The sequence below is a fragment of the Cotesia glomerata genome, linkage group LG3 (genome assembly GCF_020080835.1).
Source record: "Cotesia glomerata isolate CgM1 linkage group LG3, MPM_Cglom_v2.3, whole genome shotgun sequence".
Lineage (NCBI taxonomy): Eukaryota > Metazoa > Arthropoda > Insecta > Hymenoptera > Braconidae > Cotesia > Cotesia glomerata.
The window spans coordinates 9,493,447-9,512,071 of NC_058160.1; the positions used below are offsets into that span (position 1 = coordinate 9,493,447).

General features: G+C 27.5%; 2 protein-coding genes across 5 annotated transcripts; both read right to left on the reverse strand.

Moving 5' to 3' along the window:
• Positions 1 to 303: 303 nt before the first annotated feature.
• Positions 304 to 12,789, reverse strand: LOC123261066 (E3 ubiquitin-protein ligase RNF13-like). Of its 2 annotated transcripts, none has more exons than XM_044722539.1 (7): positions 12,608 to 12,789; positions 8,293 to 8,637; positions 8,021 to 8,213; positions 7,304 to 7,690; positions 6,990 to 7,151; positions 2,231 to 2,437; positions 304 to 570 (listed from the first exon to the last, which is right to left on the reverse strand). In XM_044722539.1, exons 2-7 carry the CDS (start codon positions 8,473 to 8,475, stop codon positions 347 to 349), a joined length of 1,356 nt encoding a protein of 451 aa, XP_044578474.1. In that variant the 5' UTR covers positions 8,476 to 8,637; positions 12,608 to 12,789; the 3' UTR covers positions 304 to 346. The 2 variants fall into 2 exon arrangements, with proteins under 2 accessions (XP_044578474.1, XP_044578475.1); XM_044722540.1 differs by lacking the exon at positions 12,608 to 12,789 and adding an exon at positions 11,640 to 11,658.
• A 440-nt stretch (positions 12,790 to 13,229) lies between these two features.
• Positions 13,230 to 17,036, reverse strand: LOC123262218 (transport and Golgi organization protein 11). 3 transcript variants are annotated; one of them, XM_044724368.1, is made up of 5 exons: positions 16,931 to 17,036; positions 16,264 to 16,480; positions 14,273 to 14,367; positions 14,055 to 14,209; positions 13,230 to 13,970 (listed from the first exon to the last, which is right to left on the reverse strand). In XM_044724368.1, exons 2-5 carry the CDS (start codon positions 16,472 to 16,474, stop codon positions 13,757 to 13,759), a joined length of 675 nt encoding a protein of 224 aa, XP_044580303.1. In that variant the 5' UTR covers positions 16,475 to 16,480; positions 16,931 to 17,036; the 3' UTR covers positions 13,230 to 13,756. The 3 variants fall into 3 exon arrangements, with proteins under 3 accessions (XP_044580303.1, XP_044580302.1, XP_044580304.1); XM_044724367.1 differs by having other exon boundaries at positions 16,927 to 17,031; XM_044724369.1 differs by lacking the exon at positions 16,931 to 17,036 and adding an exon at positions 16,680 to 16,740.
• Positions 17,037 to 18,625: the final 1,589 nt, after the last annotated feature.

An 18,625-nucleotide genomic window follows, 5' to 3' on the forward strand; every position in this document is an offset into this window, starting at 1 on the left:
GCTTAATTTTACTATTCAGTAATTTTGATCTTTAAAAAATAAAATGTTTTTTACCAATATATAAATATCAAGCCAAACTTACTCACCATAAATTGATTTTAAATAATAGACGTGTAAAAAGTAATTATAAAATAATTAATATTCAAAATACTATTAATTCATATTTTGTTAATTTAATATTCACGCACTCGACTAACTTTTAGCAATAAAAAATGATAATAAAATAAAATAAAAGTTACTTAGTATGTAAAAAGTAATTTTTTTTTTATCTAACAAAAATTCATCCCATTCGAATAATAATAATAATTATTTTTAGAGATAAAATATGTGATGTGTGTAAATGTCATTAAACATTAAATTTACCCAGTAACATTTCAGCTAAATTAAAATTACTATCCTGATGTGAGTTAACAGGAGCGAAAGTTGTAGGTGGAACCTGCGCTGCAGATTGAGATTGAGATTGTGAAATGTGAACCACTGATGCTGGATGTTCTTCAGCGTCTGCACTACATACAGTAACCGTAAAAGTGTTATTACTGTCTGTAGAGCGTTCGAAATCGGACGGTTCACCTGAACAATTAAACAATTTACAAGTCCTTTATTTTATTTTATCCTGTACTATAAAAAAAATGGTGTGTGTACTTATGTACACGCGTCAGAAGTTATACTTTTTTGACATAATAAAAAAAATTTTAAAGAAAAAAAAAAATGCAAAAATGATCGAAGAAAAATATTAAAAACTATCAAAAAGGTTTTATTATATTAAAAATTTAGCTATACTGTATAAATATAAAATAATTAATTATCATATGAATTTAAGGGGGAACACCACTGTGACGATCGAAAAAAAAAGGCGATTTTCAGGAATTTTTTTGACAGGAAAAATAAAGGAATTTGGGGATCGGATTTCTTTTATTTTATTAAGGGTACATTAAAGATTATTACCCTAAATTTTTATTAAAAAATATTTAATTATTACTATGTTATTAACAATCTCGTAGAGCACTAGAAAAAATTTCCCCCTCCTATGGTCGCATCGATAACTCAAAAACGGATCATCTGAAAATAAAAACCCAAATTGCTTTTTAATCAGTAAGGATGTAGTTATCGTCGCACGTACGGAATTTTGAAAATTTTAAATTTTTTAAAAATGACGACTGATTAAAAATTTTCTCACTATTCTTACTGTTTTTTTTTTTTGTTTTAACCCAGCTAAAAAAATCTTCAAAAGAAAAATTTTTCAAATTCCGTACGTGCGACAATAACTACATCCTAACTGATTTAAAAGCAATTTGTTGTTATTTTTAGATGATCTGTTTTTAAGTTATCGAACCGACCGTGGAGGGAGGAAATTTTCTCCAGCGCTCGACGAGATTGTTAATAACTTAGTAATAATTAAATATTTTTTAATAAAAATTTAGGGTAATAATCTTTAATGTACCCTTAATAAAATAAAAAAAATCCGATCCCCAAATTCCTTTATTTTCCCTGTCAAAAAAATTCCCGAAAATCACCTCTTTTTTTCGATCGTCACAGTGGTGTTCCCCCTTAATTCAATATTATTTAAGATTTTTCTGAATCAACTAATTGTGGAGTTGCAAAGTATCAATAGTTTACAATTGATAATTATAAAATATTTTAATTATTTATTTAAAATATATATTTCTTATAAAATAGTTCATTATTTATTATTTAACTTAGAGATAATATCTTTAATTAATATTTATTCAAAAATAATATTAATTACATGAATTAAAAGACTTACAAATATTATAGCACAAAACTAAATCTTGCTTCCAATAAAATTCCGGAAAATTATTAAAATAGTCTATAATATAAATTTAAAAAAATATGTATAAAATTACTGATAAAAGTACTGCAATAATTGTATTTTAGTTCAAATATTTCAATTTATTAAAATATTATTTTTGAAAAAATATTAATTAAAGAAATTATTACCAAGTTAAATAAAAACTAAAATATGTAATTGACCATTTTTAATAAGCAAAAAAATTCACTCTTAAAAAATAAATATTCCAAGTATTTAATGATAATGTTAAGGAATGTAATTTAAACTCGCGATAATAATTTTATTATTTAGTGAGCAATGTTCGATACGCTATCACTTAAATTAAGATGCATATTATATGGGAGTGTTTGAGCTTATATTGTTGTATTGGATTATTGATTAAGCGATATAATAACGATATTTATGTAACAAAGTACTCACCATTTATGCTGTGAGTGTCCGATACTAGAAAGGTTGTGTTGCCAGATGTTTCACCGTTGTGGGAGCTCCTACTACCGCCTGATGTTATCAGCGACCTGAAGGAATCGTCACTGCTGTTTGACAAATTTGAATTACGTCTCTGTTGTGATCTTAATGCTCGGGTGAATGGATTCTCACGCTGCGGTGTGAATGTACCACCTTGTGTGCCTAGAAATTTTTTTTTATTTATTAATAAAAATTTTTTAATTAAAATATATTATTTATACAAAAATTAGGGTAAATATTTACAAGTGGGGTCAACCATTTTAATTTTTATTTTTTTTTTTACGAAATTTCTATTTAATTTTATTAATATTTTTTTTTGAAAAATACATGAAAAAATGAAAAATTAAAAAAAAAATTGATTATCACAATTTTAACTAATTTTCAAAAAAATTTATAAATTTTTTAGAAAATTGTGATATTCAACTTTGTAGAATAATGTAATTGCGGGAAAGCGGAGGATCAGGTTTTGGTCTGGATATCTCAATTAAAACGCGGAAATAATATTAAAAATTAACACTATAAATTTATTTACACTGGCCGCTTTCTTTAGAAAAAAAAATTTTTGCGCATGCGCAGAACGCACGTGCGCAAAGGTTCTGCACGTATAGTTTATGCGGGGAAAATTTAAAAATTAAAAAAAATTTTTTTTTGTTATAACAATTTTTTTGCACTGTGCGTCCTGCGCATATAATTTGAGCGCAAAAATTTAAATTCCTCGAAAAAAAATATTTTTGAAAGTGTAAACCATGGAAAATAGAGTATTCTATCGTGTAAACAAGTATTTTTATTTCGAAAAGTCGAGCTAGTCGTGACCAAATAAAAATATTTTCATCGAAAATTCTTAATTAAAAATAAAAATGTTTATTGCTTGAAAATTTTAATTTAATAATTGGCAAACATGAAACTTTTTGAGCGACCAATAATCTAGTCAACAAGTGCCTTTTTGGTCAACTTTTTCCAGCAATCTCCGAAAAAAATGATTCAGTGTCATTCAATTCGGAATGGCATCTAGATGATTTTTGAAAAGAGTGAAGTTCCGCTTGCAAAAATTGCAAAAGTAATAAAGATTTTAAAAATTTTTAAAAAGATTCAAAATAGAAGGAATTTTCCTAAAAAAAATTCTTGACTCCTGGAACTGTATAAGACCAATATTTATAATTTTCTCAGAGGGATGAAAATACGGTCAAAAACGGGTACTCTGGCTTGCGTATAACCCATGTCTACTTTGGACACTTTATTAATAAAAATTATTTTATCATATTAAATATAAAATTTAAGTAATGAAAAAATTCAGGGGCTTACTGGATAGATCAATGAACAATAATCAGCCTGAAAAAAATTTTTATCACAATTTCTCAATTAGTTATGCAATAGCTAATTCAAAATTTTTTTCTGCTTGAACATGAACATTACAAGTGTGATAATCGTTAAACTATAAATTTGAGATTTTTTTCCTCCTTTGGAGTAATTCTTGGAAGGCTTCAAAATAGATCCCCGTTGAAAAAATTAAAAAATTTTTATTTTTTAGTTTTTTATTAATAATTTTCGTTGTTGCAAAATTAAAAACTTAGATTAATAATCGAAAAAAGTTTTTTTTTTTTTTTTTCAAAATATTATAAATGATCCATTTCTATATTACCAGAAGCTGTATAAAAATATTTTTTTTCAATTTTTATCTCTTATTGTTTAATAAATTGTTATAAACAACTGCGTTGTTTATAAGACAATTTAAAAATTTTTTATGCAATTTCAATCTTTGATATAACTAATCTTAAAAAAAATAGTTCCTTAATATAATACATCTAATTAATAGTTCCTTATATTAATTAGAAGTGGGTGAAAGTAATTGTTAATTAACAAATGCGTTTTAAAGCAATAAAAAAAATTTTTTAAAAAAACAATTTTTCTTTGAAAGATTGAAATTCCAATTTTTTCGATGATTAATCTAAGTTTTTAATTTTGCAACAACGAAAATTGTTAATAAAAAACTGAAAAATAAAAATTTTTTAATTTTTTCAACGGGGATCTATTTTGAAGCCTTCCAAGAATTACTCCAAAGGAGGAAAAAAATCTCAAATTTATAGTTTAACGATTATCACACTTGTAATGTTCATGTTCAAGCAGAAAAAAATTTTGAATTAGCTATTGCATAACTAATTGAGAAATTGTGATAAAAATTTTTTTCAGGCTGATTATTGTTCATTGATCTATCCAGTAAGCCCCTGAATTTTTTCATTACTTAAATTTTATATTTAATATGATAAAATAATTTTTATTAATAAAGTGTCCAAAGTAGACATGGGTTATACGCAAGCCAGAGTACCCGTTTTTGACCGTATTTTCATCCCTCTGGGAAAATTATAAATATTGGTCTTATACAGTTCCAGGAGTCAAGAATTTTTTTTAGGAAAATACCTTCTATTTTGAATCTTTTTAAAAATTTTTTAAATCTTTATTACTTTTGCAATTTTTGCAAGCGGAACTTCACTCTTTTCAAAAATCATCTAGATGCCATTCCGAATCGAATGACACAGAATCATTATTTTCGGAGACTGCTGGAAAAAGTTGACCAAAAAGGCACTTGTTGACTAGATTATTGGTCGCTTAAAAAGTTTCATGTTTTCCAATTATTAAATTAAAATTTTCAAGCAATAAAAATTTTTATTTTTAATTAAGAATTTTTGATGAAAATATTTTTAACTTCCCGCTAAGAAAATTGAAAATTTTCAAAAATCGGGAAGTTATTGGTTTTACCCCGTTTTTCGAAAATCGAGTTTGCATCAGATCTCGACGTTTTGAGGTCCTAGGAAGCTTTCCTGACTATTCCCGCGAGGATGTCACTATGTCTGTATGTATGTGTGTGTATATAAGTATGTAAACCTCTTATAACTTTTGAACGGTTGAACCGATTTCATCGCGGTTGGTGCCATTCGAAAGGGCTCCGCCAAACTTAGATTTCCTGTTAATTTGAACCGATTTGAACCGATAGATTTTGAGAAATTTGGAGAAATCTAAAAAAAAGTAGGAAAAAAAATTTTTTCTGAAGTGGTTTTTTTGGGATAACTTTTAAACGGCTCAACCGATCGATTCCAAAAACTAATCAGCTCTCAACCTTGAAAAACCACGTCGATCGCCGCCAATCCGGTCAAAATCGGTTGATTCGTTCGAGGATATCGTGAACGAAAGAAAACCGAAAAAAGTGTTTTTTCAGAGTTACTCCGAAATTTCTAGTTTGACCAATTGAAACTTAGAAATTCTTTATGAGGCTTAAAAAACTGCGTAGAATGCCGCCAACCGCGTAAAAATCGGTTCATTCATTCAAAAGTTATTGCGGTATGAACATTCAAAAAATAGTGTTCTATGAAACTTCTATCAGACTTTTGAGCTCGAAGAGCTCAAAAGCATAGAAAAGGTATCTTTTTGAGCTCGGAGAGCTTAAAACAACACACAGATTGTACTTTTGAGCTCGAAGAGCTCAAAAAAGCGGCCAGGTATTAACGGAATTAGCGGGAAGTTGCAGGGATGGCCTTTAGGGTCAACCGTTTTCCTAATTTTTATTTGGTCACCACTAGCTCGATTTTTCGAAATAAAAATAATTGTTTACACGATAGAATATTCTATTCTACATGGTTTACACTTTCGAAAAAATTTTTTTTCGAGGAATTAAAATTTTTGCGCTTAAGTTATATGCGCAGGACGCATAGTGCAAAAAAATTAAGTTATAACAAAAAAAAATTTTTTTTAATTTTAAAATTTTCCCCGCATAAACTATATGGGTTCGCACATGGGTTCTGCGCATGCGCCAAAAATTTTTTTCTTAAGAAAGCGGCCACTAAATGCAAGTTATATTTAATATGTTAATTTGCGGATTGTTTAAATAAAAGCTTATAAATAAAGCACTGCGTGAATAATAAAGCGAAGCCGGTTAACACGTGGTTGAACACACTGCCAGCACTGGAAAAGCGGAGAATTAATTGCACAAATAACACAATTTATCTGTGACAATCTAAAGCGGATTAATAACAATTAATTTAAGCAAATTAAATTATTAAATAAGCGAAATGCGGTTTATTAACAAAAAGCTAAAGTAAAGAAATACTCATGGCGACTTGATGCAGCGAAAACGTGGAAGCGAAAGAAGATAATAATAAATCATCTTCTTCCTCGTCGACTTGTGAAAAAGGCCGATTGCGCATGTCAGCGGAACGATCAGCCAATCACACCACCGAGACACGGCGTGATCAGTCAAGCTAAGCTTTCATAGGCGGTTAGTTTTTGCGGGAACTAGCGGTAGACAGGTGCGGCTCGTAAAATTGGGAGTCCCCCAGGAGCGATTTCATCGCGGCTGGGCCTGTTCACTGAACAAACTTTTTTTTTTAATTGTTCGTTTTTTTATGTACTTTTCAAAAAAAAATATATCAAAAACATCAAAAAAAGATAAAATAGAAACTTTATCCAAAAACATGAGAGCCAAAATTTTTTCCAACTTTTGAAGGCAAAAAAGCTATCGAAATCTTTATTTTTTTTCTTTCATGACATTTTTTATCATAAATGCGTCGTAAAAACAAGCAGAATAAAAAAAAATTTGAAAATGTTAATTTTTCACCTAGTTATGGCCCAAAATGGGGTTGACTCCACTTGTAAATAATTACCAAAAAAATTAGAAATTTTCTGAATAAAAATTTCCTAAAATTTATAAATAAATTAAATTTACCTTGATGACCGTCTCTGATTAACGGAGTCGAGTCATCGGCATCTGAATCACTTTCACTGTCAGTGATTATTCTCTCATCGGCTGCGAAAACTTTGCGCTTACAAACTGGACACACACGCTTATTTTTCGTCAGCCAGGGATCAATACACTTTGTATGATATGCTGAAAAAAAATCATTAAATAAGTCTTGATTATAAATAATTTTTTAAAATTAATGTTATTTAATTTGTTATATTCTCTTTGATGTATATTGCCGATAGTAAGTTGATAAATAAATAAAAATTGTAATAATAACTAAAATAAAAAATTCTCACCATGAGCGCAAGGTAGTACACGCAGCTTATCATTTTCAACATAATCGTCTAAACAAATGGCACAAGTCTCATAAGGATCGCCCTTTGTGTACTTGTGCGTGGGTATTTTCTTCAAACTCGACTTAGGTAATCTATGCCTACGCTGTCTACGTCTATCTTTTATACATCTTACAACCATGAAAATAACCATGACTAGGAAACATATGCCCACAACAATCGCGAACGGGAGTAACAAATGTGTGTTGATATTAAATGGAATATCATCATTTATCAACACTGAGAAATCATTGTCCCATAAATAATTTTCTTTTATTATTAAGCCCGTTATCGAGCTTACAAATACTGATGGGATAATTATTCCAAGTGGTTCCTTGGCTGACATTGGTTCTGTTGAGTAATTAAAATTTTTTTTTAATCAATATTAATTTTTTTTTATTAATAAATTATAGGAAGAAAAATTTATTTAAAAAATTCCATCTTTAAAATTATAATTGCAATTTTTTAAACAGAGTTTATTTTTAAATAAAAATAAAAAAATTATCTAAGTGTCTGCTAATTTCATTGTCATAATTTTTAATTGTCATTTTGGCACTGATAAAAATTCTTGAATCAAATAAATATTTATTAAAGCAAAAAAAAAAAATTTTTTTTTTCAAAAAAAATTTTTTTTTGACCTTGAATTTTTTTATCAGTAAATAATTTAATGAAATTACCCACCTAATTCATTACTATTAACATTATGAACAATAACAGCATCATAGCCAGCTTTTTGTGCCATTCGTACTTTTATTTCAAAGCTACAATTGTAACGAGCTATTAATGCTATCCATAAACCGGTGTAATTAGTCTCATTCGGCGGTGGAGCTATTACACGACACGCTGTTGGCGGCTGTGCGTAAACAACTCTCCCCTATAAATTAATAAATAATTATTTCCTGCATAATAAAACTAAAACTAGTTTAAATCAATAAATAAATAATATTAATTACTCTGATTCCCTCGACGGGAATAAGTGGGCCGAATCTAGCAGGTACATCGCGGAACTCCTCTTCTATTTGATGCTGCGAATTGTCTGAGAAGACAAGAATGTCGCCGTAGACATTCGCGGCCATTGTTGACAGTGTCAGACACAACAACACGCGGTGGCTCGAGCTACAGCAGTATGACAACATTATCGTTGTGTGTTTGGTCGAGGTTTATTATACTGTGATGATTATTGTTACGGCGTTATGAGGCACTTTCACCCCATAAGGATATATCACATCCTATAAATCGTCGTGTGTCAAGTGACTTAATTTTACATCACTGGTTTTTATTGATGGATAAATACTGCCCTGGAACAGAATAAATAAATAATTATTATTTTCAATTTAATTAATTTACTAGCAACCTTGAAATCACTATGTGACTGCCGTGACTTGTGAATTATAAATAAATAAAATTTTGCTTTATTAAATAATGACTTTTGTTAAATTGCACTGTACTTTTTTAACTATTGACTTTTTTAAAAATATAAGCTCATCCTGATGTTACACTCATCAAGAGCTATCATTTGAGTACCCACATGCATTTTTTATATATTATTCATATATACATATATATAATATATATAAATATATGAAAAATTGATGTGGGTACTCAAATGAAAGGTCTCGATGAGTGCCATAACGGGGTGAGCTTATATCTTTAAAAATGTCAATATTTCACGAGGTAAAAGATCATTTCTTAATTATGTGTCTAGAGATAGAGCATATTTACTTTCTTAAATATTGACGTTTTTAAAAATATAAGCTCATCCTGATGTTACACTCATCAAGAGCTTTCATTTGAGTACCCACATGCATTTTGATATATTTTTCATATATACATATATATATATATATATATAATATATATTTTAAAGATATAAGCTCATCCCGATGTTACACTTATCAAGAGCTTTCATTTGAGTACCCACATGTATTTTGATATATTTTTCATGTATACATATATATAATATATATAAATTAGGGGTGTACGAATAGTGTTCGAATCGAATCGAATCGAAATTCGAATCGAATAATCGAATAATTCGAATAGTTCGAATACAAATGTTTCAAATATTTTAAACAGTCGTTTTCTGTCGATAAACTAATTAATTTTTGTGTAAAAATTAATTCGTTTTATTTTATTTGACTAAATGGAGTCTTCATAATTATTTGATAGTAAAATGCTTATTATTTTTGTAACAAATACTTTTTGGTGTATTCGGCCCCCCTACTTTGGGGCACCTCGCCATTTTGACATTTCTCCGGGAAAATTCGATTTTCTTTTAAATGAGATCTACGACACGATGGTTCAAACATTTAAAGAGTGTAAAGGTAATAATGAAAAGCGACAACAATGAAAACATCGCATAAGCTTTTTAATAAAAGATTTTATAGATATGATATTTATCATATTTGTGAAATATATAAAATATATAAAAAATTAGTATAGGTGTTCGAATGAAGAGTCTCGATAAGTGTAACATCAAGATGAGCTTACATAATTAAAAATATCATCAGTGGACAAAATACAACGTCATTTCTCAATTATTGACATTTTTTTAAGTCTAAGCACATCCTAAAGTTAAGCTAGTCAAGACCTTTCATTTGACTACGCACACGAATTTTTTCATATTTTTTATATATATTCGTGTAGGTATTCAAATGATAGATCTCGATAAGTGTAACTCTAGGATGAGCTTGTATCGTTAAACATATCATCATTAGACAAAATACTAAGTCATTCTTCAATTCTTGACATTTTTTAAGACATAAGCTCATCCTGATGTTACGCTTATCGAGACTTTTTATTTGAGTACGTACACGAATTTTTTTTTTTTTATATATTTTATATATTTTACAAATATGAGATTTATTATTTGTATAAAATATATGGAAAAATTCGTGTGGTTATTCAAATGCAAGGTCTCGATAAGTGTAACTCCAGGATGAGCTTAGATCATTAAAAATATCATTAGTAGACAAAATAAAACGTCATTTCTTTGTTATTGACATTTTTCAAAATATAAGCTAATCCTAATATTACGCTCATCGAGACCTTTCATTAAAGTATGCACACGATTTTTTTTATATGTTTTATATATCGATATGATATTTCTCATATTTGTGGAATAATAAAATATATAAAAAATTCGTGTGGGCTATATAAATATTACTATAGTGTAATATAGCTATAGGCTTAATTTATTCAAGTTAAGAGAAAAATAAATGAATTTAAATTATTTTAGCTAGAAATAAAGCTATAGAATTTCCAAATGTAGTCTATATTTACACTACTTTGATGTCTGATCGATCGGGTCCGTAGATCTCATTTTTTAAAAAATTGAATTTTCCCGGAAAAATGTCAAAATGGCGAGGTGTCCCGAGGCGGGGAGTCCAAATACACAAAGAGATATTTATTATAAATAATAAGCAGACTTTCCCAAGTTGAAAAAATTAACTTGAATGAACTTAACTGCTATACTAAAACAATTGATTTAAGCTCATGTAAGTTCATTTTTTCGACTCGGGTTACTATCGAATAATTATGAAGACTTCATTTTTACACAAAAATTATTCAGTTTATCAACAGAAAACGGCTGTTTGAATTATTTGAACTATTCGAACGATTTGAATTATTTGGACTATTCGAATTATTCGAACTATTCAAATTATTCGAATATTCGATTCGAATTCAAGGCGAATAATTCGTAAACTCAAATATTCGCACACCCCTAATATAAATATATGAATAATTGATGTGGGTACTCAAATGAAAGGTCCCGATAAGTGTAACATCGGGATGAGCTTATATCTTTAAAAATGTCAATAGTTCTCAAGATACAAGATCATTTCTTAATTATGGATCTAGAGATAGAGCATTTTCGAATGCAGCCTAAATACTTATCATAATAAATTGACTATCGGTGAGAATGATATGATACCTTGAAGACACAAATTCAAATCAAGACCTTTGCAATGACACTAAATTTCACTAAAAAAACCGATTTTATCATATCACTATCCTGGACACAAAATTTTTCTTATTCTCTTAATAATATTGATTGCACTGTAATTAGCAGACATCTAAAAACTTTTTTAAATACATTATTATAAAAAAAATTTTTTTTAATTCGCACATAATTTTTACATGTAAAATTTTTTTATTATAATTTAATTGTTTTGAAAAAATTCTATATGCATTTTAAATATCAGTATCATTATTCAAGAGCAATAAATTAAAGATAATTATTGAAAATTATATGAATGTTATAAAAAAAAAAAAAATAAGAATTATTCTTGTAACTTACGACTTACGAAACTTCATATTATTATTGTTATTATTATTATTAAACTATGAGCCGTAGTAAACCAGTAATAATTTAAACAAGGAAATAATTTAAAAATGATTCAGCGTACTTAAACAGAGAAAAAATTATCTAAATTATCTAATCCGGAAATAATACTCGTATACATCAATAAAAAAATGAAAACTATTACAATCCACATCAAAATCTTAACTAAATATCACTTTGCACTATAATTACCGCAAGTAAGTAATACTCCTTGACAGAGTATTTAAAAACAATAACAAAAAAATTTTTTTAATAAAAACATCAAGATTGACTATTAATTAATCATCACTAATTACCAACAATGACAATGTTATTATTACGTATTAGCAATAATAATACACTATTTAAAATAAATTTTAATAAATATAGGTCATCTGTTATCAAGTACAAAGGAAATAAAACTAGTATAATCAGGGGACTGCACTTATGAGAGTTAGAAATAAAAAAAAGTCATCAATGATGTAAATAATATGTGTACATGTATATATATAAGTACTGAGTGGATAACCAATTTGTATATATAAATAAAAATATATATTTATATATATACATATACATAACACATAGTTATCACTTGGCAAATATATAACTTAATATATCAAGGTTGTAATGTCACATGTATTTAAAATACACATTAACTACGTCTTAATGATTAAAATCCATTGTCATAAGTCATAAGTTGGGGTAATTACTTGGATGTCTTTTAAATAGTACTTCCAAAAAAAAATATTCAACACTTATGGGTGAATAAGGATGAAAATTTGTTATTGATAGTTGCGGGTTGAGAGGTTAACAGATATAATGAAAGAAAAAATTTGACAGGAGTGGATGCAAAGTTGTTGAAAAAAAAAAAAAATTATGTTAGCAAAAATGAATGATTGTTTTGAAGTTGCAGAATAACTGGCTGACTTTTGCAATCTTACCATTGAGATTTTGGAGTTTATGTGGATGCAATGTCACTTTAATAAATTACACAGGTATTAAATGCACTCTCATGAGGATATATAATTGTTGTATTAAAATGAGTAACAAGTACAATGATTATAATACTTTTTTTTTTAATTTTACGTAAAAGTATGATATATTGTATGTACGGCCGCTTTCTTTAGGAAAAATATTTGTTGTGCATGCGCAGAACGTATGTGCGCAAGATTTCTGCGCCCAATTTTTTAGGCGCGAAAATTTAATATGTCAAAAAATTAAATATTCAAAATCCAACTTAGATTTTTTTTTTTTAATTCATAACTTTTTTTTGGTTACATAAAAAAATTTTTAAATTTATAAAAAAATTGTAAAATTTTGTTAGCAGACATCTAAAAATTTTTAGAATTTTTTTTTATTGAAAAAATTATTACAAAAAAATAAAAAAAAATTTTCATTTGTAAAAAACTTTAAAAACTGTAAGTAAAATTTTTAAAAACATTTTTTTGTTCTAATTTAATTATTAAAAAAAAAAACGGAAAATTAAAAACGTTGGCTAACTTTAGTATTATAAAAAGATTTTATAGGGTAAAAAAGGAAAAAAAAAATTTGTTTATTATTATCATTTTTATTTCAATAAAATCAATATTAGAATTATCATAATTTATTAAATTCACAACAATTAATTAAATTTTTAATTGGATAATTGCATAGTGTTATATTGTTGAAATAATTATGGCTATTTTTTTTAAAAATGATATCCAACATTTTAAACCTATTGTTTTCTTTTTACCATTAACTACAATTATAAACGTAATATGTACAAGCTCTATGTAAAATTAGCTTCAAGACAATTTACGAGCTGTTTTATTTTTTAAAACAAAAAAAAATCAAAATTTACTTAATTTCATCAACTCAATACAAGATTCTAATTTTCCAGTATTGATAAATTCTACGCATTTTTATTTATTCATAATTCAACACACAATCAAAAAGTAAAAAAAAAATCTAATAAAAAATCATTCTACGAGTTGGTAAATTAATTCTCAATTGAATAAACAAAAAAAAAAACAATTTTTTTTATACTCTTGCAATTATCTTACGCTTCTGATATTAATAAAAATCAAAAAAAAATTATATTGATTGAAAGTTTAATTTCTAGTGATCCAATTAAATGCTTTGAATATAAAATAGGCAACAGTGACAGCATAAATATATTTATCACGTTGTTGACGTTGGTACAGAACAGATTCTACAGCCATCACTCGACGATTGAGCTTCCCCAGCTGACGTCGTAAATGTTGAATTTCATCCGATTGCGGCAGCGAAACATCAAGAGTACTATTCCAAACTGGCGTTTGTTCTCTAATAAATTAGTGGCATATTGAAATATTAATTTTTTTTTTTTCAATTTAGTCACTAATTAATTAATTTTTTTTTAATTCTTACCTTACATTACGTCTAACTATTTGTGTGTCACTAACAAAAGGTCCATTTGTAACTGGAGGTGTTGAATTTACAGCTATTGTATTTGGATAATCGTCATTTTCATCATCAAATGTTGGAAAAAAATGATCACCTAGCGTTAAAATTCTTGGCGGAGTCTAAAAATAATTTTTTCCAACAATCAACCCAGATAATTATTATTAATATTATTATTGTTTTACCTGGACTCTGGTCATTGTGTGTTCCGGTGGGATAACTGAATTTTCCAGTGTCATTTCAATAGGTGGAGCTTTTAATCCAACATGTTGATCATGTCCTGTAAAATAAATCATAAACGATGTTATGAAATTAAAATTAATTTAACAGTTATTTGATCATTTTGAGTGACCGCTAACTTGAATGTCATTTTTATAAAAATTAATTTAGCAAATTTTTGATAAATTTTATAATAAGTTAATTATGAGAAAAAAATAAGAAAAAAAAATTAACATGTATAAATTCTAAAAAAATTAAAAAAGCTATCTTAACAGGCGAGACCATCTTTTTTTCGCTTTGCTCTCACGGAGTTCAACGGAACTATCTCTGTCGCACTCCCAACAGCAGAGCAATTGCAGTTTCGATTGGTTTCACGAAACGAATGAAATTTTTTAAAAAAACGCTTTGTGGTTAAATAGTTTATTAAATTATCTATTATCTCTAAAAACGTTTTTTTAAAATTTCCATTCGTTTCGCTAAGCCGATTGAAACTGCAATCACTGGTCTCGGCTGTTAAAAAAAAATGTTTTTTTGGGACAAATTTATTTGTCAAATAGAATTAACAAAATGGTCAAGTGATTGCTAACTTTAATGTCATTTTCGTAAAAATTAATTTAGCAAATATTCGATAATTTTTGTAACAAATAAATTACGGCAAAAAAATGGGAAAAAAAAATTGACATGTAGAAATTTAAAAAAATTAAAAATGCAAGTTTTTTTTAAATAATTTTTTCGGAAAAAATTTATTTGTCAAATAAAATTAATAAAATGATCAAACGACTGCTGAATTTAATGTCACTGTTATAAAAGCTTAACTATTACAATTATTAATATTATTATTATTATTGTTATTGTAATATTTTAAGAAAAAAATTAGGAAAACGGTTGACCCTAAAGGCCATCCCTGCAACTTCCCGCTAATTCCGTTAATACCTGGCCGCTTTTTTGAGCTCGTCGAGCTCAAAAGTACAATCTGTGTGTTGTTTTAAGCTCTCCGACCTCAAAAAGATACCTTTTCTATGCTTTTGAGCTCAAAGAGCTCAAAAGTCTGATATAAGTTTCATAGAACACTATTTTTTGAATGTTCATACCGCAATAACTTTTGAATGAATGAACCGATTTTTACGCGGTTGGCGGCGATCGACGTGGTTTTCTTATGTTAAGAGCTGATTAGTTTTTGGAATTGATCAGTAGAGCCGTTTAAAAGTTATTCCAAAAAATATCGGAGTTATGTTGAAAAAACACTAGTTTCCAAATATTTCGTCGAGAATATCTCTCGAACCAATCAACCGATTTTTACGTTCTAGGCGGCGATAGACGCAGTTTTTTAAGCTCTAAAAATTATTTTATTATATTAAAAACGATCTGATAAGAAATGTCGAAGTTATGTGAAAAAAACATTTTTTTCGGTTTTCTTTCGTTCACGATATCTCTCGAACGAATCAACCGATTTTGACCGGATTGGTGGCGATCGACGTGGTTTTTCAAGGTTGAGAGCTAATTAGTTTTTGGAATCGATCGGTTAAGCCGTTTAAAAATTATCCCAAAAAAACCACTTCAGAAAAAAAATTTTTTCCTATTTTTTTGTAGATTTCTTCAAATTTCTCAAAATTTATCGGTCCGAATCGGTTCAAATTAACAGGAAATCTAAGTTTGGCGAAGCCCTTTCGAATGGCACCAACCGCGATGAAATCGGTTCAACCGTTCAAAAGTTATAAGAGGTTTACATACTTATACACACACACACACACACACACACACACACACACACACACATACATACATACATACAGACATAGTGACACCCTCGCGGGAATAGTCAGGAAAGCTTCCTAGGACCTCAAAACGTCGAGATCTGATGAAAACTCGATTTTCTAAAAACGGGGTAAAACCAATAACTTCCCGATTTTTGAAAATTTTCAATTTTCTTAGCGGGAAGTTAAAAATATATATTTACCAACAACAAGAATTCTATCAGGCATATGCATATCAAAAACTTGATTAGGTCTTGGTTGCGTCCAAGAGTCATTTGCAGTAGAATCATCTTTAAATTCATCACCAACCCTCAATGTTTTTGGTAATCTCATTTTATTACTCATTTCATAATTTTGATCATAAAAATTGTCAACTTCTCCATTGAATACAGCTGGACTTTGTGATGTTGACATTGTTAACTGAAATAAATTTTTTTTTCTTTATACAGTACTAAGTTAAAATTATGTCTTACATTTATAATTTAAAAATTTTAATCAATGTAAATTAAGTAAAAATATTTTTAGACAATCAATAAAAAGAAAGAAAAAGGAAACTAGCGATACAATACCCCCTATAACCTACAATGTCACAATAGAAATTTTTCATATTAATTATTACCTTTTTCTTTATATTATCAGTGTGATATTTTAAAATAAATTGAAATAAAATAAATGCTTCTTTGTTTAAATTTCACTACGCATAGAATTTTTTATGAAGTATTTCTGTAAATTTAAATTTTGGTTACTAACTGTATCACAATATAATTTTCTTTATGCACGTCGATTATTATTATTATCAATACAACATTAAAATATAGCTACTAAAGGTTAAGCGGAGACAATAGTACATAAATATAAGTACTTACTTACACTGCTAATTGTTATGTGATTCTCTTTCTTATTATTTTTCACTCGAATATGTATACATATATTTATTTTATTATCGAAAAAGATAAGTACAAGCCATCATTCGGGATAATAAAAAATTAAACATTTGTACATTGTGGAAGGTGGAGACATCTATGTCTATCAACAGTAATTTTAAATGTACCTTTCCCGCTTTTTGCAAAAAATTAAATGACAATAGTAAGTAGGCATTTAATAATTTTTCAATTTTATTTAAGAAGGGTTTACATTTTTTCTCTCTCTCGCCCTCTATTGAACAAACAAAAGTATCTCTGTCATACTTGTACAACAAATGGAATCTTAAAACGCATTTTATGCACAAATAAATGAAAATTTTCCAAAAAAGCGCTTCACTATTCGATAGATAATTTAATTATCTATCGAAGAGCGAAGCGTTTTTTTTAGAAATTTTATCACATACATGAGAAAAACACGTTGGAAAATCAACTATAAACCGCTCTTAACAAAAAAATTATTTTAAAAAAATTTCATTTTCTAATTTTTAAATGCCGGTATTTTTGCCATAATTTATTTGTTACAAAGATTCTTAAAATTATCAAAAATCTGCAAATCAATTTTTATAGTTATTTAAATTAAACTAGAAACCTTGCAGTCACTATGTGACTGTCGTCACTTGTGAACTAAAAAAATTAAAATTTTGCTTTATTAAATAATAACTTTTGTTAAATTGCACTGTCATTTCTTAACTATTGACGTTTTTAAAGATATAAGCTCATCCCAATGTTACACTCATCAAGAACATTCATTTGAATATCCAAATGAATTTTTTATATATTTTTCATATATTGATTTATATAATATATATTTTAAAGATATAAGCTCATCCCGATGTTACACTCATCAATAGCTTTCATTTGAGTACGCGCATGCATTTTTGATATATTTTCCACATATTCATATATATAATATATATAAATATATGAAAAATTGATGTAGGTACTCAAATGAAAGGTCTCGATGAGTGTAATATCGGGATGAGCTTATATATATCTTTAAAAATGTCAATATTTCACGAGATAAAAGGTCATTTCTTAATTATGTGTCTAGAGATAGAGCATATGTACTTTCTTAAATATAGACGTTTTTAAAGATTTAAGCTCATCCTGATGTTACACTCATCAAGACCTTTTATTTGAGTACCCACATGCATTTTGATATATTTTTCATATGTATATATATATATATATATATATATATATATATATATGCTATATATATATATATATATATATACATATATATATATATATAATATATATAAATGCATGAAAAATTGATTTGGGTACATAAATGAAAGGTCTTGATGAGTGCCACATCGGGATGAGCTTATATCTTTAAAAATGTCAATAGTTCACAAGATACAAAGTCATTTCTTAATTATATATCTAGAGATAGAGCATTTTCAAATACAGCCTAAATACTTATCATAATAAATTGACTATCGGTGAAAATTGTATGAAACCTTAAAAAGGCACAAATGTAAGTCGACCTTTGCAATGACACTAAATTTCACTAAAAGGACCGATTTTATCATATGACTATTCTGGAAACAAAATTTTTCTTATTCTCTTAATAATATAAATAATCGATTAAAAAAAAAAAAAAAAAAAAAAAAAACATTTAAATGAAAATATTCAT